The following is a 21820-nucleotide window of genomic DNA, read 5'->3' on the forward strand; positions in this document are numbered from 1 at the left end:
CCATTAGTATTGATATTGTATGAATGTGTGTCCTCCAAGAGGCTGACGCCAGGAAGATTAGCTATGTAAGAAATTAATTAATGGCAATGCATGGGAGGGAAAATAGAGAGGAAGCTGGTGGAGGCTTGGAAAAGTATTTTACTGAGATACAGGTCTGATCCCAGATGAAGGACAGAGGGGAGGAAGGAAAAAATATTGTGCTGAAATGACGTGGACTGCACTGTACTTCTAAGAGAGTACAGTAATGCCACTGGAGAGGCTTCCAGTCAAAAATGTGTATCAGAGGAGTTTGCTGTCTTCCAGGAGCAGGCCCGGTTTAAAATTTCTCCTGTGATCAGTCATTGGCTGAGAACAGTCTGTGGAATGTGTGACTTTGAATAAACGCAGTGATGGATTTCTGAGTAAGCGTCTGGGACAGAGAATAAATTACACTCCTCAGAGTTGGAGAAAGAGGAATACTCTCAGAGCTTCCATGATCTTAAATAATTACTTTTATCATTATATTATTTTGATACTTCATTTCTCCTTCAACAACTAAAAGTATTCTGAAATGAGCTTCAAGTCAGGACTGGATTGTTCAAGAAAGGAAAGGAAATCCTGGACTATATTAGTGGAAATTTTGATATTTTCTTGTATGAAGATTTTTATCAATAAAGTAGACAAAAATAAGTTTTTTTTCTTTTATCAGATTTTGCCCTTAAAATGGATATATGTTTGCATGTTTTGTGCAAACTTTAAAAGATAATTTAGGTTTGAAAATGATCCATTTGAAGAAAGTAAAAAAATCCACTGACAGGCAATTCAGTATTTAATCTAAGTGTGAGTTTCTATACAATAAAACTTGGTGAATTTTTCATCTCCATCCCCTGGGAAAGAGGCTGACATGCAGGGAAATATGTGTAGTATGAAAGACTTAGTTTCGGTTCAAAGAAGAATTTCCTAAGTATTAATTTGTTCCAGAAGTTGTTACTAAGGGAGGTTGTAAAATATTTTTTAAAGTTTCTAAAAATAAAATATGTTTATATTTCTCTGTAGCCATGGAAATGGCAATCTGTCCTCACCTCCTAGTCTGAATTGAAGTCCTGAGGTTACGTTTCTGGGAGACCTGGGCTCATTTCTTTCAGGCCTATGACTGATTTCAGCCTGTCCTGTAGTGGAAGGTCAGTTAGAAGACTATGGCAATAGTTCAAGAAAAAGATGAAAGTGGATTTCCAAAACAAATTGTCAATGATGAGAAAAAATATTATAACTAAAGGCTAGAATTTTTCAACTTACAAAAATGTCTGTGGTTGCATGATTTATATGGAATATAATAATTGAAAAATATTAGTGTTTGCAATCTAAGACATAATGTATTTTACTAAATCAGGTTTGTGAATTATATGTATTTTTATTTCACTAGAATACTCATTTGGGAAGATGGTAGCTTGGAAATCAACAATATTACAAGGAATGATGGAGGTATCTATACATGCTTTGCAGAAAATAACAGAGGGAAAGCTAATAGCACTGGAACCCTTGTTATCACAGGTAAGTTAATGTTTGAGGGTGCTTAATTTCTAATGTATTAAAAAAACATGTGATTCAGCACTAAGCATCTAAACAGTCAATGTATTTATAAATTTCTTCTTCAAAAGAATTTCAGGCAAGTTTCTTGCTTGATGATATTGTTCTTGGAATTTGGGTATGAAAACATCTTATTATTTTGCACAGATAAATATATATTGGTTTTTATTATTTTAATATACCAGATAATATGGTGTCTTCTATCTTCTTGAGTTGTGCTTTACTTATCTATTTAAAAATATATAGATCCCACGCGAATTATATTGGCCCCGATTAATGCCGATATCACAGTTGGAGAAAATGCCACCATGCAGTGTGCTGCGTCCTCTGATCCTGCCTTGGATCTCACATTTGTTTGGTCCTTCAATGGCTATGTGATCGATTTTAACAAAGAGAATATTCATTACCAGAGGAATTTTATGGTATGTGTTTTAAGTTTCATCTTATTAACACCCCAGTGATTCCTATGTCTGCATTGAAAGTTCTAGTACTATAATCATATTTTATATGATCTTCGTTTTTCATGAGACCAAAAAGCAGGCAAGAAAGCTTTTTGTGGTTCTCCTTATATTAACTGTTGTACTGCTAAATCTTTCTAAAATGGCTAGCCTTGAGGATTTTGGTAGAAGTATCAATCAATTAATATTAATTGGGCTTTACGTATGATTCCCCCTTAATTTTAATACAATTTTACATTGATGTGTATTATGTCAGTATATATGTGCCCTTGGTTCTAGTGCCTTCGTTTTTACTTTAAATGAAGAGCATAGAACTTAATCTTTGTTATAATGATGACCTTAAGGCATTTAAGTTATGATTTAAGAGTAAGAAAGACACAATTACGTATGTTGGAGAATTTGGAGAATTCGTTTATATGATTTGAAAAGGATTAAATGGCTATATTTTAAGAATTAAAAAGTGTTACATTCTACAAGCCCTATAACTAAACATAGTGACATAGAGAGTCAAGGTGTAGAAAGAAATAAAATAGAGGAAAAAGATTGGGAAGTAAGGCATGCAAAACAACTTGTATAGGAACATCTTTGGTGTCTTGGTAGGCTGTCTAGGTTACAATGTATTTAAAAAGTAAATCAATCACTGGCCCTACCAGCCTCTTTAGAAAAGCAAACATTTGGAAGACTAAGGACATATTTAGAACATAGGCATAATTAAGAATACTTTTATTTTAGAAGTCAGTTACTAATATAAAAAAGAAGCACGAATGAACTTAGTAGGACATTTAAGATTGTTTAAGTCCCATAAAATCTGAAGATTGATATGTACACACTATCGTATTATGCGTTCATATTGTCCAGCTATGTTTTTAGCTTTAGAGGAGTTTTAATTTAACTGATCTAGCTACAACTGTACACCTCTAGTGTACACCTACCAATCCTCTTTCAGTTTCTGAACCAAAATTATATTTTAAAGAATAACAGTTGTGAATTGGCAGGGAACTGTAAATTTTGTATTTTGACATTATACCAGGTAATATATTTTCCTTATAGATCTGAAACTATTTTGCATATGCCCAAAATTAGTCAAATTGGCACCAAAATCTCCAATACTTTATTTAAATTGTATTTTATTTTGCAAGAAAAGTAAATACAACTCGGGTTTTACTCATTTTAAGGGAAAAAAGTGAGCTAAACAGGGATCTTACTTTCACAAAAAGTAGCCTTCTGAATTTGAAAGAATTATCTTTGGTGTTATAAATTGAATAATTTCAAAAGTAAAGTCTAGAAGTTCCACAACTATAGTTTATAAAGTAGTAACTAATAGCTGCAATGAAGTCTATGTAAATAAATTTGCAGACAAAAATTGCCCTCATTAAACTGAAATTTCGTATTTAGAGCTAATTTATATTCTTTAACATACTAGTTACATTGTGCTGTTAGATGTAAATAACGACTGCAAAAAGAAAACGATAAAAAGGAATTTAAAGAGAAAGAAAAATGGAGCCCAGTCACTTAAAAAAACAAAAAACAGTAAAACAAAGAAATAACTGGAATACTAATTAGGAAATAAATAATAAATTAGACCATAAAAATGTAAATGACCTTATGGCCACTTACTGCACGTTCTCCCTTTTCAGATGATAGCTGCAGAGATTCACGTAGTTGCCCCCTCAGCTAAACCAGAGTAGAGTCCTGACCGCAGGCCCAATCTCAGGACTCACCCGCTCAGGTTTCAGTTCATTCCATCAAATCATGATCTGACCGTGGGAGCAAACCTACTCAGCTGGCTAGATATGCATCTTAATTGAATCAGAATATCAAATGCACATGTTTAGCACTTTGTAGATGGACAGAAGCATTCAATTATCTCGATTTTTAAAAAGCCCGGATAAGAATCATTTTAAAATAAATAGTTAAACTGAATTCTGTCTTTCAAACCAACACAAGACTAATGAAGCTTTCCCTGGCACCTTCCTTCTCCTTTAAGGCAAACTAGAAAGTTAAACTTCACTGCTCAATATGCCATGCAAAATTTAAGTAAAAACACTATAAATATGTGATCCTCCTTTTAGAAGAGAGTCCTGGAAGCTAGTAATTGCTTCTAGGACTGTTAATAGATCATTGTCAAAATAAGTGGCTCCTCCTATCAAAAGCTTAGTGTGTATATATATATATATGTTTCTTAAATAATGATTTGGTGTTTTAGGTAGTTCTCCCAATATTTCAACAATTGAATAGCATTTGTTCATTAAGAATACGTACTAAGCACATGCTATAAGCAGACACATTTGTAGGCACTAGGGTAAATAAAACACTGAAATAGACACAGACACCAGCCCAAAATAAACCAATGATACCCTGAGAGTTTAAGATTCAGATGTAAATGTTTATTTGGTAGCTATTACAGTTAACAAAACCGATGTAATTAACATGTTTTAACAATTTTCATTGCTAAAAATTAATACAGGATGTTCTGACTAATAATAAAAAAGAATAGGGAAATCAAATTTTAAACTTTTTATTTCAAGAACCTAAGTTTTTGTTTTCCAATTTAGTTTCAATAAATTGAAGTTAATCAAGTATGCACTGATTTTAGCTTGCTATTCTTGATTTAAACCACTAAGGGGCAACATTGTATAAGGATTCAAATTTCACAGTCTGGTGTAATTTGGGACTTTCGTTTCCTTCATGAAATTAAACAAATGCATCTGCTCATACTTATTAATAAATTGTGAGATTATAGGTGATTTTAAAAAGTTTTCTTTATACTTTTTCTAATTAAAGTTATGTAATTATTAGGAAAAATGTAACTATACATTTTTAAAGATGTATATTTCTTTTTTTTTTTTTTTTTTTGAGACGGAGTCTCGATCTGTGGCCCAGGCTGGAGTGCAGTGGCCGGATCTCAGCTCACTGCAAGCTCCGCCTCCCGGGTTTAAGCCATTCTCCTGCCTCAGCCTCACGAGTAGCTGGGACTACAGGCGCCCGTCACAGCGCCCGGCTAGTTTTTTGTATTTTTTAGTAGAGACGGGGCTTCACCGTGTTAGCCAGGATGGTCTCGATCTCCTGACCTCGTGATCCACCCGTCTCGGCCTCCCAAAGTGCTGGGATTACAGGCTTGAGCCACCGCGCCCGGCCGTATGTTTCTTTTAAGAGTTTAATAGGAACACCACAAAAGCAAAAATTACACTGTCTTTGTATTTAGTGATCCTACTTTATGTAAAACTCTTTAGGATTAATTTGTTTTTTAATGTAACTTTCAATTTTAACGCAGTAAATGCACACCTAGTACTGATTATAGAAAAACACTAAGGATTTAAACATCTAAAATTTTCCTGAGTATATTAATATGTAATAATTGTCAGATGTTCCACTGGAACTTGAACTTATACATGGGGGGTGTTAAAAGTACAAGCTCGAAGCAGAAATTTAATAAATGTGAGGTTTTGATACAATAAGATATTAAAACAGTTTATCTGCCATTATTTTATTTTGTTGATGTTATATTGCAAATGATCATAAATTTTTCAAGTCCAGTTATAAAGTGGCTCCTGTTTTGGCTTTCTAATTCAATGGCTACTTAATCCCTTAGAGTAAATACAAACGGCAGAGCCATTTTATTTATCATTTAATTTATGACTTTTCTTGTTCCAGAGAAGACTTAAGACAATCTATCAAAATTACAAATTTTAAATATCTCATTTTATTCTTCTTTCAAGGTGGCACCTAACCTGTAGAATTTTTCAGTAGCCCTCAATTTTTGACATTCATTTTGGGTCATTAACAACATTAGCTGCTTAGAGTCATTATCTTTATTACATGAGTTTCTAAAAATTTCCAGTTCTGGAGATTGTCACTATTTCATTCGTATATATATATGCATACACACACACACACACACACACATATATATTACTCTTATTACAAATACATGTTAAAATTGTAATACTGTGGGACATTATTGCCTGTCTTTTATGAATTCATAAATATCATTTGAATTGTTCAGAAATTCTGTCACAAACCAACCTGGGCTTTAGGCTTCATTTTCTCACCTCTTATTTGGTGACCCTGATCCAGGGATTAAAATTCTCTAAGCCACCGAATTTCCCTCTGTAAAACATGATTAATCATTCACTTACTTCATTCAGGTTACTTCATTGAGTTTACAAAACTAGTTACTTCATGAAAGAGTGCATATAAAGACTTGGCACAGGATCTGGTATATAAGTGATTATTAATACTTTCTATAATAGAGCAATCATCCCCAACTGGAAATTCTAGAAGCTTTTGCTAGTTTTTGTTTTGGGATTTTTTTTTTTGAGCCACAGATCTCATTTTTCACAATTTAATACTTGCACTACTTGCTGTGCTGGATACTTAGACTGAGACCAAAAAAAAAAAAAACAAAAAACTGGGTATTTCATTGCTGAGGGCGGTGAAGAGGTAATAATAGTTACCATTTATTGTGGGCTTACTGTTTAGTCAGAATTGGGTTAAATGTTTTTCACATATTTCTCAGTTGATCTTCACAGAAATCCTCTGTGGAGTGCGTATTATTGTGATTTTCTCAGTTTCCAAAGTGAGGAAAGTGAGCATTAGAAAAATTGAGTCCCATGTAATCATACAAGTCACTAGTGGCTAACATGATTTGAAGCCAGGTGGCCTGACTGCCAACCCTGTAATCTCCACCACTTCGATTCTTCATCTTTTGGTTAATGTTCACGTCTGTGAAATAATTCTCCCCTAAGTGTTTGACGTTCTACAAGACAGTACTGTTCAACTCACATATTTTATTCTCTAATCTGGTTTAATGAACCTTGTATGCTCACCATATTGCCCAAATTACTTCATTCTCCCTTCACTGTTAGCCACCTTTGCAATACACTGTAAGTCATGTCTACACAGTTTCAAGTGGTCTAACTATAAAGTTCCTGGCAATTCCTATTGATCCCCTGTAGATAGTTACACTGGGTGTGCATTTGCAGGTATGTGTGTATGCATTTTTTCTGAGTGCATAGGCAATACCACTCAAGAGAGAAGATTTCTTACCCAAAGGTTATTTTCCTTTTTTAAAGAAAAATTTTATTAAACATATCAAAAAAGGTCTTTAGATTTTAGAAATATGTATTTAAAACTAGATCATGCTGTGATCTTGTGCAGAAATTGTTTCTGCAAGACAAGCAAAAAGGAGAGGAAAAATGATAAAACAGAAGTCAGTTTGTTATTTTTAAAATATTTGTCTCTATTCACTATTTTTGTTGTTGCTGTTGTTTTTGTGGGTTTTTATTTTATTTTGAGACAGAGGTTAGCTCTTGTTGCCCAGGCTGGAGTGTAATGGCGCGATCTCGGCTTATTGCAACCTCTGCCTCCTGGGTTCAAGTAATACTCTGGCCTGAGCCCCCCAAGTAGCTGGGATTACAGGCACCCACCACCATGCCTGGCCAATTTTTTGTATTTTTAGTAGAGACGGGGTTTCACCATCTTGGCCAGGCTGGTCTCGAATTCCTGACCTCGGGTGATCCACCCACCTCGGCCTCTCAAAGCACTGGGGTTACAGGCATGAGCCACCATGCCCAGCCTCTATTCACTGTTGAACAAGAAGGTTAAGATTATCCAGAATTATGTGGCAGAAAACAAGGACAGTTGGGCAATGATCCTTGGTCAGAATCAGATTTGAGCCGAAAAAAATCAGAGAAGGAGACTAGGCAGCCACAGGGAGATCGTGGAAGCCCTGAAGCTTTGTAACTTTGGTCCCGTGTGGAAATATTTTTGGTTATCACAACTGTAGAGAGGTGTATGTGTGTGTGTGTGTTGGGGGGTGGGTATTTTAGGTATCTGTTTAGCTGTTAAATATCCTATAATGCACAACACAGAGTCCAAAAACAGAATATTATCTGGCCCAAGTTATCAATAGAACCAAGATTGAGAAATGTCCTCAAGAAAGATATTGAAGAAGAGACTTAGCAATACTGGGACTGGCCACCGCAAGGTTTTAAGCATGATGTATTGGAAACAAAGAGATGTTGTTGTTTTGAGCATCTGAGAGTATTGGGGACACAAATAAAAATAAACTAAAATTTTTAAAATGTATATCCAAAATAGTTTAAGTAGTAGAGGATAGTGGATATGTGCTTCTTGAATTTAAGACTCTTAAATTTTGATGAGCAGTGGAAAAGAAGGAGAAATACATTAAAAAAAAAAAAAAAAGTACAGGCTTCTGGCATAGTCTTGTGACCACAAAAGATACAAAAGCATTCGGCCCATGTCAAATTGCTCTATTTTCCTTATCAGTAATTAGTTTGAAAGGAGATAGATAATTAGATTGTACTTTATTCTGTATGAATATATAACTTTTCTGATCTATTTTTTACTACCTTAATAAACCTATACTGATACCTAACTGCTGTATTTTATTTGCTACTTTCCAGTGGTAAACGAAGGAAGGTATCTATGTTCCTGGGTGTTTTTTTTTTTTTTTTTTTTTTAAATTTTTATTTTTTTTTAAATTTATTATTATTATATTTTAAGTTGTAGGGTACATGTGCATAACGTGCAGGTTTGTTACATATGTATACCTGTGCCATGTTGGTGTGCTGCACCCATCAACTCGTCATTTACATCAGGTATAACTCCCACTGCTATGCCTCGGTCTTTGCTGTTCCCCTTGATCGGCCCCGGTGTGTGATGTTCCCCTTCCTGTTTTTTTTTTTTTTTTTTTTTTTTTTTTTTTTTTTTTTTTTTTTTTTATGCCACATTTTCTTAATCCAATCTGTCACTGATGGACATTTGGGTTGATTCCAAGTCTTTGCTATTGTGAATAGTGCTGCAATAAACATACGTGTGCATGTGTCTTTATAGCAGCATAATTTATAATCCTTTGGGTATATACCCAGTAATGGGATGGCTGGGTCATATGGTACATCTAGTTCTAGATCCTTGAGGAATCGCCATACTGTTTTCCATAATGGTTGAACTAGTTTACAATCCCACCAACAGTGTAAAAGTGTTCCTATTTCTCCACATCCTCTCCAGCACTTGTTGTTTCCTGACTTTTTAATGATCGCCATTCTAACTGGTGTGAGATGGTATCTCATTGTGGTTTTGATTTGCATTTCTCTGATGGCCAGTGATGATGAGCATTTTTTCATGTGTCTGTTGGCTGTATGAATGTCTTCTTTTGAGAAATGTCTGTTCATATCCTTTGCCCACTTTTTGATGGGGTTGTTTGTTTTTTTCTTGTAAATTTGTTTGAGTTCTTTGTAGGTTCTGGATATTAGCCCTTTGTCAGATGAGTAGATTGCAAAAATTTTCTCCCATTCTGTAGGTTGCCTGTTCACTCTGATGGTAGTTTCTTTTGCTGTGCAGAAGCTCTTTAGCTTAATGAGATCCCATTTGTCAATTTTGGCTTTTGCTGCCGCTGCTTTTGGTGTTTTAGACATGAAGTCTTTGCCCATGCCTATGTCCTGAATGGTACTACCTAGGTTTTCCTCTAGGATTTTTATGGTATTAGGTCTAACATTTAAGTCTCTAATCCATCTTGAATTAATTTTCATATAAGGAGTAAGGAAAGGATCCAGTTTCAGCTTTCTACTTATGGCTAGCCAATTTTCCCAGCACCATTTATTAAATAGGGAATCCTTTCCCCATTTCTCGTTTCTCTCAGGTTTGTCAAAGATCAGATGGCTGTAGATGTGTGGTATTATTTCTGAGGACTCTGTTCTGTTCCATTGGTCTGTATCTCTGTTTTGGTACCAGTACTATGCTGTTTTGGTTACTGTAGCCTTGTAGTATAGTTTGAAGTCAGGTAGCGTGATGCTTCCAGCTTTGTTCTTTTGACTTAGGATTGTCTTGGCAATGTGGGCTCTTTTTTGTTCCCATATGAACTTTAAAGCAGTTTTTTCCAATTCTGTGAAGAAAGTCATTGGTAGCTTAATGGGGATGACATTGAATCTATAAATTACCTTGGGCATTATGGCCATTTTCACAATATTGATTATTCCTATCCATGAGTATGGTATGTTATTCCATTTGTTTGTGTCCTCTTTTACTTCACTGAGCAGTGGTTTGTAGTTCTCCTTGAAGAGGTCCTTTACATCCCTTGTAAGTTGGATTCCTAGGTATTTTATTCTCTTTGAAGCTGTTGTAAATGGGAGTTCATTCATGATTTGGCTCTTTGTTTGTCTGTTACTGGTGTATAAGAATGCTTGTGATTTTTGGACATTGATTTTGTATCCTGAGACTTTGCTGAAGTTGCTTATCAGCTTAAGGAGATTTTGGACTGAGACAATGGGGTTTTCTAAATATACAATCATGTCATCTGCAAACAGGGACAATTTGACCTCTTTTCCTAACTGAATACCCTTGATTTCTTTCTCTTGCCTAATTGTCCTAGCCAGAACTTCCAACACTATGTTGAATAGGAGTGGTGAGAGAGGGCATCCCTGTCTTGTGCCAGTTTTCAAAGGGAATTTTTCCAGTTTTTGCCCATTCAGTATGATATTGGCTGTCAGTTTGTCATAAATAGCTCTTATTATTTTCAGGTACGTTCCATCAATACCGAATTTATTGAGCGTTTTTAGCATGAAGGGCTGTTGAATTTTGTCAAAAGCCTTTTCTGCATCTATTGAGATAATCATGTGGTTCTTGTCTTTGGTTCTGTTTATATGCTGGATTATGTTTATTGATTTGCGAATGTTGAACCAGCCTTGCATCCCAGTTCCTGGGTGTTTTTTTAGTTGGGCTAGCTTCTTTTAAGATCATCACACTTCCCATGCATAGACCATGTTAGCTGATGTCACTGTCTAGCCTAGCTTCTCATAGTCCTTACTAAGCATTTGTTGATAAGAATGTGAGGTGAATGGAATTAAGCATATATATAATATATATATAAAATATATATTATACATTATATATTATATATAAAGCATATATTATATGTTATATAATATAAAATATATACATATAGGCTTTGAGGGATCTGCCAAAATTTATCAAAATTTAAGGACACATCTTTTACATAGAACTCCACACATATTTAAGCACCTCCACATTGCTTATTCTGGCTTTTTTTGCTTGTAAAACAGACAATAAAAAAGAGGGATAAATAAACCTGTAAAATGTTGGTGTCTTAAACATTTTATGAGTTTACATGGTGTTTGATGTTTTATTTACAGCATACTAGAAATATGCTACTTTGTTATTAGCGGTTGCAGTCCTAAAAAACTATCTAATTTTTTCACTTTGTGCTTAAGAACAGAGCATGATCTAAAGATTTGGACATTTGCTCCGGTTTTGCCACTGACGAGTTATATGACACTGGGCAAAACAGTCACTCTGAGCCTCAGGCTTCTCCTCTGTCACATGAAGAGTTTGGGCTACATCAAAAGTTTCCAAAATCAACAGTAAAAAAAGGTTTTTAGCAGCAAAATGCTTTTTGGAAAGACAATTCAAATCAGAACCTCAGCATATAAACAAAAGATGAAAATGAGATTGCTCTGAAGATGAAATTGTGTGTGTGCGTGTGTGTCTGTGTGTATTTGTGTGTCTGTGGAGCATACTACATAGCCAAGACCCTTATCCACAGGGTCTCTCACTTCCTCTTATCTCCAAAATGCCCATTCTAATCACTTTTTTCTACAAAGTGGTCCAAGAAGACTTTTAGAACTCTAAAGCTAATGGGAACCAATTTGAAAACCATATAATGATATATGAGTTGTATTTCAACTCTAAAACATAGGATCCAAATCAAAGGCATTGATCTTTTTGTCCCATCATTCAAAATGCTTAGGAGAAACCGCAAAGAAAATGGTCTTTTGAGTTTTCATTTAAAATGGCCACCTGATCAAAATTGGACTCTTCAGGTGTCACTCTCATTGTTTATTCCATACAAAAATAGCCAAATTTAGAGATTTTCAACACTTCTACTCTTAATATATATGCAAACTCACTCTTAGTAATTATCTTAGTAGTCTTAGAAATTATCCTGGACAACTTACCTTATTTTTTGTATATCCAATGACATCACTTCACTTTAAAAAAGTTGTTTTGTCATTTTGTTTATTTTTTTGACTCAATATTGATGAATTACTTCAAATAACACTAACAAAACCTAGATAACATTAGAGAATTACTGTTAATTATGTCATGTGTGAAAATGGTTTTGCATACAAAAATTAGCCTAGGGTGGTGGTGCACGCCTGTAATCCCAGCTACTTGAGGGGCTGAGTCATGAGAATCACTTGATCCCAGGAGGTAGAGTTTGCAGTGAGCCGAGATTGTGCCACTGCACTCCAGCCTAGGTGACAGAGTGAGACTCTGTCTCAAAATTTAAAAAAAAAAAAAAAAGAAGAAGAAAAGGAAAATGGTTTTGTGATTATGTGAGAGAATGACCTCAATTTTTTGAGATTCAAGCTAGTGTCTTTAGAAATTGCTGATGAGTTGATGAGTTGAGTACTGATATCCTAATATCTGGAATTTATTTTTCAAGAGTTCAGCCCTAGACGGAAAGACAGATAGTGGACAGAGAGAAGTAAATATAGAGCTGGTTAGCTAGACAATTAGATAAGGCAAATATGGCAAAAAGTTTACAGTTGTTAAATCTAGTTGCCTGGTTTATAGATGGTGATAGTACTATTATTTTTACTTATGTTTGAAAATTTAAATAGAAAAAAATAATAAGTAAAATAATAACATATCATATATGAATAAGCACCACATCTACTTACCAAACTAGTGAACCTAAATCCAGTTATCTAATCTATTAAGCACTACCTTGGAAACAGCTTGACCTGGTGAAATTAGGGCTATATATTACCTATGGAGCCTTCCACAAACAGTTTAATGTAAAATCTCAAGGTCCTTGTTTCTGAAATGGGAATACTAATAGTAAATCCTTGGGGAGTATTACTTCTAGAACTCAGAATTGAAAAGGAGATAGTCTTAGTTTCATTTTTAGGGCTATGAAATTATAAATATAATTATAGAAATTGAATAAGAAAATGTATGTAAAGTAGCTAGCACATTGCTAGACATTTTAAAACATTCAATAAATTCGATTTGGTAATAGTAGGAGTTCAGTAGTAGTATCAGTAGTGGCAGTAACAATAGTAGAAGTTATAGTAGCCATTTTAATAGTAATAGTAGCAGTTTTAGTAGTATTAATAGCGATACTAGTAATACTAGTGGCTATAGTTATAGTAGTTTTGTGTCTTCTTCTGTAAAATACAGCGATGTATCTCATAGGGTTGTTATTAAGAGTAAGTCAGTTCACATGTATATTTATAACAACCTTTGACACCTAGTTAACCCTAACTAAATATCTGCTATTAGTAGAGTTGGTGGTGGTGGTGGTGGTGGTGGTAATGTTTGCAGTTGGATATGACATATTTGCTATATTATTTTTGCTTTCTCTAACAAGCCAAAAGTAAAAAGAAAAGTTTTGTTTCATGGATATAGCATATATCAGACATATTTAATAATTTTTATGTTTATAAAACATATTCTTTAAAGGATGCACTTCTATCCAAACTTCTATATCTCTTTACTCTGAACTTGAATGGAACGAATTATTTAAGTGACAATTATGAGCTCTAAGTTTTATCTAGACCTTTTCTGTACCATATAGAATCTTTCTTTGTTCACTAGGATTAATTCAATTTGTTAATACAACATAATCATTGAGACTCATTTACATTGAAGAAATGATTTTGCAGTTAGTTTATGGGGGAAGGTGAAGGAAGGGCTGGGTATTTAGATGTTGGAAGTCTTTTGATTTAAACTTGAGAAACTTCTAAGTGGTCAACCACATATACACTTTGGAACATCCCTGAGCTTTGCTATCACAATTTCCAGTATGTGATTCAACTCTCCTCATATGAAGGGAAGAATTTTGTAATTGAGCCAAGCTGTGGCTTTTAGTAAAAATATAGTGAGCATTCATATCTAATTTGTGGCTAGAATGTGCTGAGGCCCATGATCTTTACTTGCTTTGTAAGCGTTCTGCCAACCACTGAGAACCTCAACTTCTCCTGAGGTATGGAAAGTGCTAGTAGTATTTATAAAAACTTTAGGGGTGCTTTCATACATACACAACTATATTGGGAATGATACTTTATATTTTTTCTTCTTTCCGTCTGAGAAGTTTTATTGCTACATGTTCACCAAATGTAGAACCAGTGAGAATAAACATTACAGTTGCTTCTTACTGTTTTATGCAAGTGGGCTTATCAATAAGAGTTAATTTTCAAACAAGTTTAACGTTAAACTTTTAAAGTAGTTTAATTAAAAGTCATAAAAGAGTTTAGTGTGAAAATTAATAAATATAAATTTAGCATCATGTATTTTGGGATATAAAATAGTTTGTGCTTTTTATTACATGTGACAGTATAAGAAGAATGACCACATTATTCCTATCAGAATAAAATAACCAAATGTATAAACAGCACCATGTTTCAAAGAGAGTTTAGGGAAAAAAGATAGCAATTTCATTAAGAAAGAAAGAAGATTAGATACATCACATAAATATTTTTAAAAGGGCAATTATGATACCACAGTATGTTTATTTTTATATTACTTTCTGCCCTCAATTTTTTGTTGTAAAGTTGAATGAAGAAACATTTTAAATTGCTAAGGTGATTGTTTTGAAAATTCAAATCTAATGACATGACTCATTGAAAGAGTGGGAGTTTAGTAATAGGATTATCTTTCAATTAGACACCAAAGCAACCAAAGTACTGAGATCATTTAATGAATAAATACAAAAAAAGTGCTTTTTACTTATATGCAGACATTATTCTTTCCAAATATTACTATTATGTTGTGTCATAATAGTTGAAAGATTTTACTTAATACATTTATATTATTGAATATTTAGTATCAAGTGCATTTCAATTAAGGATGTCAAGATACATCAAAACAGTCTATTTAACAAACATATAATGTTTATTTTATTTTACCATAATTATTTTATATTTTACTTTTCCTAGTAAAAAAATACTTAGACATATATGTCAATTAACTTTTATGATACTTCAAGAAAACCTCATATTTACTTTCTCTATATATGAGTCTTACTCTCTGCTTACCTCAAAAAAATTTAAATATAACTATAAGTAATAAAATAACATATTTTACCTCCTTTGTTAGATGAATTCTATTTAGTATTGTATAAGAAGTTAGGCCAGCTGCAAAGTTGGGCACAGTCCTCAAAACCACCCTCACTTCTGACACCAACTGCAAGTTCAAGGGGTTGTAAAAACCACCCTCAGTTTCCATGCTTCGCTAGAAGTGATTCACAGAACTCACTTAAAGCTATTATACAAGCGGGTACAGCTTCTTATAGGAAAAGGATACAAATTAAAACTAGCCAGAGGAAAAAGCACACAGGGCAGAGTGGAAGTACAAAACACAGAGCTTCTATTGTCTTCTCCCCGTGCTGTTAAAATGCATTACTCTGACTGCTCTGACATGTGGCAGTGTGTTTGAAGTGCCAACCAGCAAAGCTTACTGAGCCTTTCTGTCCAGAGGTTTTGGGGGGAATTCATCAACTAGACATGATTGATGGACTCATTGCTCACATGGTTAATCTCAGTCTCTGGGTTGACTGATACCACATGAATCAAATCCCCTACTCTAAGTCAAAATGTCCTATTTGTGGCATGACCAGGCCCTTCTCTAAGACTCTACAGGTGTAATTAACTCATGCCCTAAATCACAAGGTTGGATTTTCCAGTATGACCCAACTCCTACCCTATGACCAGACCCAGCTTGAAGACTATACAGGTGTGGCTAACCCATACTCTAAATCATATGATTGGACTATCCTGTATGACCCAAGACCTCCCAAGCAAAGAAAGGCATTATGGAGATTACTTTCTAGAAGCTGAGGGCAATGGCAAGACCTCTCTTTGGGCAAGGCCAAATTCTTTACTACACTAGGGGTTGGAAAGGTTAGATGTTCAGTTTTCTTGTATATTAGTGATATTGTTTTCTCTATAAATTTTCACGTCTTCCCAATAACATTTTCTTATGAAATTAGTGTATAGATATTTGAAATATATCATTCCTAGTAGTTTATCTCATAGATATGGATAGCAATAGTTTTTCTCAAGTCAGTTATTTTATCTTATAACATTATCATTCTCATACCTGAAAAAAACATTTGAAATTACTAAAAGGATGTCTATTTAATAAAAACACTTTAGATTATTTTAATGTATCTATTCAATATTTATTTGTTGAATTCTATTATATGTCAGATATTACATTAAGTACTTAGTATGTAATAATGAATAAGACCTGGTTCTTTCCTTAAGGAATTACAGTCTAGTGGAAGAAATCAACAGTGACATGATTACAGTAGAAGGGAATAGTTACAATGAAAATGTACAAAGGGCAGTAACTAATCCAGCCTTACAATTTCAGAAATGGGAGGGGTATCCAAAATGTGGGTTGAACGTTCATAGCCAATTAATGGAAGTGGGAGGTGGGGCAATCCAGGCCATGCAAGTGATATATGCAAAAGTTGGCTGTGAGAGCACATAGCAAAGTATATCCTATTCACCGTGGCTGGGGCTCAGGAGTTAGGTGCAGGGGTAATCTGTGGAGGTTGAAGGTGTGTGTACTTCACTCTCACACAAGAAAAGCCTCATTATGTGTTTAGTATATGCTGTCACTGTCATTGGTTATATGTACTTGCTAACATAATTCTGAATGTAGCTGAAAAGAGGTGAATACATATTATCTTAAGAGCAGATACCAAAATTCTAGACAATTTGACAAGTTCATTCAAACAAGATATATTTAGTGTGATTATTTGCTTGGCACTGTGCTGGACTTGAGAAGACAGCACATGCAGCTGTATACATATACAACACAGGGATACAACATGTCTGCTAAATAAAACAGACGTATTTCCTCACATCAAATTTACAGTCGGCCAGGGAGACCAACTTCAACCACATAATCACACAAGTGTTTAAACTGCATTTAAGATATGTAATATGACATAAGTTTCATGGTAGTGTAATGAAATACAGAAAGGGGACCTGCCTAGTCCACAGAAAAGGTAAAGGCTTGCTGGAGAAAATGATTTGAACTGGTATTGGGTAGAGGTGAAGGTGATACGGGAGAGGGTATTGAGGTTATGAGGGGTATGAATCACAATTCCAAAAGACAAGACAATGTGGTGAACCAGAGATTGAAGAGAACAAGATGCATTTGCAGTCCTAAAAAGAGAATGTTCTTCCTGGAGAGCAGAGTGTGAGTGAGATGGCACACTAGCTGAGCTGGAGCATCAGATAGAGCCTAGAGAATGGAATCCAGTTGGCTACAATAATGCTATGGCTTTTGTCCCAGGAAAGGGAAATTTTAAAGGTTTCAGTTTATCTGCTTTTATGGAAACAAGTGAGTTGGGCCTACCTGCATTTTTAAAAGGTTATTCTAGGTAACCAATAGAGAAAATAATAGGGTGGAACAGTGGTAGAAGTAGTGATCAAATAAGATGTAGGGGTTCAGGTGAGAGATGTGGGGAGTTTGGATAAGAGGCAGTTGTGATGGAAAGAATGGATAAATTCAATAATTTATGATGGGTTTATAAGAAAGTTGAAGAAAGGGAGGGGTTAAGAATGTCCTAGAAGTTCCTGGAAATTCAGATGACTAGAAAAAAATGAGTATTTGGGGAAGGAAAGCCAAATGCTATCAAGAAGTCAAATAAGACGAGTTGAAGCAGTGGGACTCAGATGAGAACTGATTGAAGAGTAAGAAATGAAGAAATGGAAAAACTAAAAACCGAATAGATATTGTCAGAATCCAAGCAAAAATTAAACAATCAAAGAGCTTAATATGAGAAAATAAGAATTATTTATTTACAAGAGAAAGAAGAGAAGAGAGAAATAAGAGATTGGTAGTAGGAGTGGCTGCCAACAAGATGGCAGAGCACTGGGAGAGGTGAAGGTCACTGGGAAATTCCCAATAAATTTACGGCCAACAGGACTTTTAAAAACAGAAGTATGCAGTGGATGATACTTTTCAAGGTTGATTTGCCCTACTTGTTTTTGATATAACCAGTTCCAGCTCCTTCAATTGTTCAGTAAACTCACTTTACTAGATAACACTTCATGCTATTTGGTTTTATGATAAAATAGAGAAAGTGCTGAATTTCTAGTCTGGAGCTCCTTGGTATGACATAAATAAATAAATAAATAAATAAATAAATAAATAAATAAATAACAGACTAAGAAGACAGAAGGAGAAAACTCCCCTATTCCAGGAATTTGTAGAAATCTTGGGAACTGTTTCGATTTTCGGCCAATCTGTACCTCAAGGGACCAGAAGATCTCAACTGACATTAAATTAAGACTGGCTAATATCAGGGAATAAGGTGTGTGGCCACTGATCAGTTCTTTATGTGGAGATATTAGTATTTTATTTCAACCAACTATACCAGTATGCTCGCTCAGCTATTATTCTTAACCTCATTAATCTAGCACGGGATGCAAGCCCAGGTGTTTTCCAAGAACTGGAGGGAACATAATATATGAAGAGGCTATTGGTAGAACCTATAGTGAAACAAAACATTCACTCCATGAACAGGCATGATACATCATAGGTATCTAGATACTTATGACTGAAATAGTTAATCAATATTTTTGGTTCACAGGAAAACCAAATGTCCATTTAAAAATTGAGTTTTCCAAGTTTTAATTCTAAGAAAATATCTTGGAGATAATTAACATGAACTTTGACATGCTCCCGCTACCATACAAGCTGAGTGACCTTAGTTATCTTAGTTAAATTACTTGGAATCTCTAAGTCTCACTTTTATTGTTAATTAAATGGACATAGTAAGACCTATCTCATAGGGCAGTTCTCAGAAAAGGATTGAAGTGTGTGTGTGTGTGTGTGTGTGTGTATGTGTGTATGTATGTATATATTTGCACAGACCAGGACCTGGTATAGAGTAGGCATTCAATAACTATTAGATACTTTTGGAAATTACATTGAAATGGTGTCTCATAATCACAAGCAAAATTTTCTCAAGACTCTCAAAACTATGCGTTGAAAACTCCTGGAGGCAATAGAATAGAGCATCGAACAAAAAACTCTTGTTCTCACAGAACTTATAATTTGGCAACAGAGTACTTGTTAGTAGGATTGTACATTTTCTCAATTTCTGCAAACATTTAGTATCTTTGTAAAATGAACTATGGCGCATATTAAAACTAGTCAATTAAATCAGCTTTGTGAAACCAAATCAATCATTCTTCCAAACCATATAGCATTTGTTTGAACTCATTGATACTGAAAACTATGTTTATTAGACCTTCATGTTTCTCTTTAAGAGATATCAATGAAGTAATTTCATCCCTTGAGTTTCTCTTGATATAACCCTCTGATTGTGGAAATAATAGAATGTTAAAGATATGAAAGCTAAAAAAATACTCTATTAATAAATTATTCACTTTATTTTTCAGTTGAGAAACTGAAGCCTAGAGCAAGGACATACAGTTAGCATGTCTAAAACACATTCTTTAAGTGGTGTTCATTTTGTCAGGGGAAAAAAACCTACCTCTTCTAACTTAAATGCCATATAATTGGTGAAAAATGTACTGATTTGAATAATTGCTGTTTTTGCTAACAGCTGGATTCCAATGGGGAACTGCTCATCCGAAACGCACAGCTGAAACATGCTGGAAGATACACATGCACTGCCCAGACAATTGTGGACAATTCTTCAGCTTCAGCTGACCTTGTAGTGAGAGGTAAGAGTTTCGACATTTTAAAATTACAAAACCAAAGGTATTTGACTTGCATAAACATGTATAATCTTCTGGTAACTCTAGTGCAAATTCTTATATATTTAGAGTCTCAATTCCATGCTTAAGAATGGAGCTTAAGCTTCTTCCCATGCCTAAGAATGATCTATGCCAGACAAGTAGTAAACAACGCTGATTTTGTTTGTTTTACTAACTACATATCTTCTAGAAAGTTTCGCCACATACCTCCTACTAAATGTTTATGCTTTGAGACTTACCAAAAGCTCTCATTTCCTGCTAATACTTTTTAGTGTGTTGAGTATAGTGCTGTTTCCTTTTTTATTTCTATGGAAAAAAATATATACGGATGCTGTTTTTACCTCAAGTGTTATATATTTTTTGTCTTAGAGTGTAAAGTTAATTTATACATGTATCATGTTTTTATTTGTTGCTGGTTTTCAAATTAGTGTTTTTGTTCTTATGAATAATATAATTGAGATTGTGATGGAATACACATTTATTAAAAATGCAACCCCTTTGCTACTGGCCACTGCCATAGCAGTGAGGCTGGCTGGGAACACAGCACACCATGTTTAAAATAAATAGCTCTTCACTGACTGCCCTTTAGCTTAGCACCCAAGAATTACCATGTGTTGACCCCAGCTTATTTACCTTTAATGTCTCACTTCATGTAGCCAACTCCAACCATCTAACTAATCCACAAAATTACCCTTTAACTTCCATGTCACTTGCTTTATTCACAGTATTCCTTCCATGTCTTTTTCTTATCATTTGTTACCCAAATCTTACTCATCCTTCAAGGCCTAGCTAAAGTATATACTAAGTTCATGAATCCTTCTCTTGATTTCCCCAATATGAGCTCTTATCTTCTGAATTTTCATAACATACATTGCTTTCTCTTATATGTTTTATAGCAATCAGTACACAGTTAGCTCCTCTCCTAAGTTGTAAAATTCATATATGTATTTTTTTAGTGAATGGCAGAGTTCCTTTGCATTGTTTCATAGCTCTCTCTTTCTTTCTGTCTCAGTGTCAGTTAAAATTACTATTTTTTCACATTTCACCTACTAAAAATATTTATTGAACATTAATTGCACATTTTGCCTTTGTTTTTCACACTGTCAGAGAAATAAGCAATAAAATGATATTTGTGGCTTAATTCTGCTTCCACACCTGAGTCAATATAATTTCATTCGGTCTCATGCAGCTCCTGCATTTCCCTCTAGAGCAATGTTAATATGGGGTCCCTAAGCAACACAGGGCAAATGCTGAAAACCCTTTTACTCCATTTGAATATATTCTCCAATAGAGTTATAAGAAGTCTAGTTGAAGTTTCTTCATCAGAATGAACTTAGAAATACATTCCATAAACCACTTATTGAATAATAGCAAATAAAAATGAGATTGCAAAATCCTAAGTCAAACAAAGTTCATTTAGGTTCAGTATTTTCATTTAAAGTATTTTGTTATCTGGGACATTAATTGTTTTCAGGAATTATTAGGGAAAGGAATTAGAGGGATTAGTTCACTATTCTTCCTAGTCAGACCACTAGCTGTTAAGTCATTTCCAGAAGTAGCCAAAGTGTATGTTTAATTGAAATTGCTTGCTTATGAAAATAATTAGCATTAATGTTGCAGTAGGAGTTATGTCACAATGTGTGGACATCAATGTGTTCATATGATTGCATGATTACATTTTAGTAAACTTACTGTAGTATTATCATAGAATGTAATATTCAGAGTGAAGAGGAGTTTTACAGATAAAATGCAAGGGTAGTCATGTTACTGTCCACACATACTTAGGAAATTAATTATCACCACTATGTGTATTTTTTATAGAGAGTCAATAAAAAGAAGCTATAGCAGATATTATGCAGAAATAAAAATGTATTTTCTTTTAGTCCCAGGAAAAATGCCTTAAAGTGGCAGAACCCGTTGAGTACATTCAGTAGAAATATGGTACAGCATTTTAAGTCCTTGCACTATAGTAGGCTGCTAATAAAATCATACAGGTAAATGAAA

The 21820-nt window shown here is 34.3% G+C and overlaps 1 protein-coding gene across 4 annotated transcripts in view; it reads left to right on the forward strand.

Annotated features, from left to right (window-relative positions):
• The window catches only part of CNTN1 (contactin 1), a 393997-nt gene that overhangs the window by 266574 nt on the left and 105603 nt on the right, over positions 1 to 21820 (forward strand). For all 4 annotated transcript variants that reach the window (XM_025403303.1, XM_025403305.1, XM_025403304.1 and 1 more), the window contains exons 13-15: positions 1403 to 1530; positions 1813 to 1988; positions 19663 to 19783. In XM_025403303.1, the coding sequence (XP_025259088.1) occupies positions 1403 to 1530; positions 1813 to 1988; positions 19663 to 19783 (425 nt within the window). The remainder of the gene's footprint in view (positions 1 to 1402; positions 1531 to 1812; positions 1989 to 19662; positions 19784 to 21820) is intronic.

This window comes from Theropithecus gelada, chromosome 11, assembly GCF_003255815.1.
Source record: "Theropithecus gelada isolate Dixy chromosome 11, Tgel_1.0, whole genome shotgun sequence".
Taxonomy (NCBI): Eukaryota; Metazoa; Chordata; class Mammalia; order Primates; family Cercopithecidae; genus Theropithecus; species Theropithecus gelada.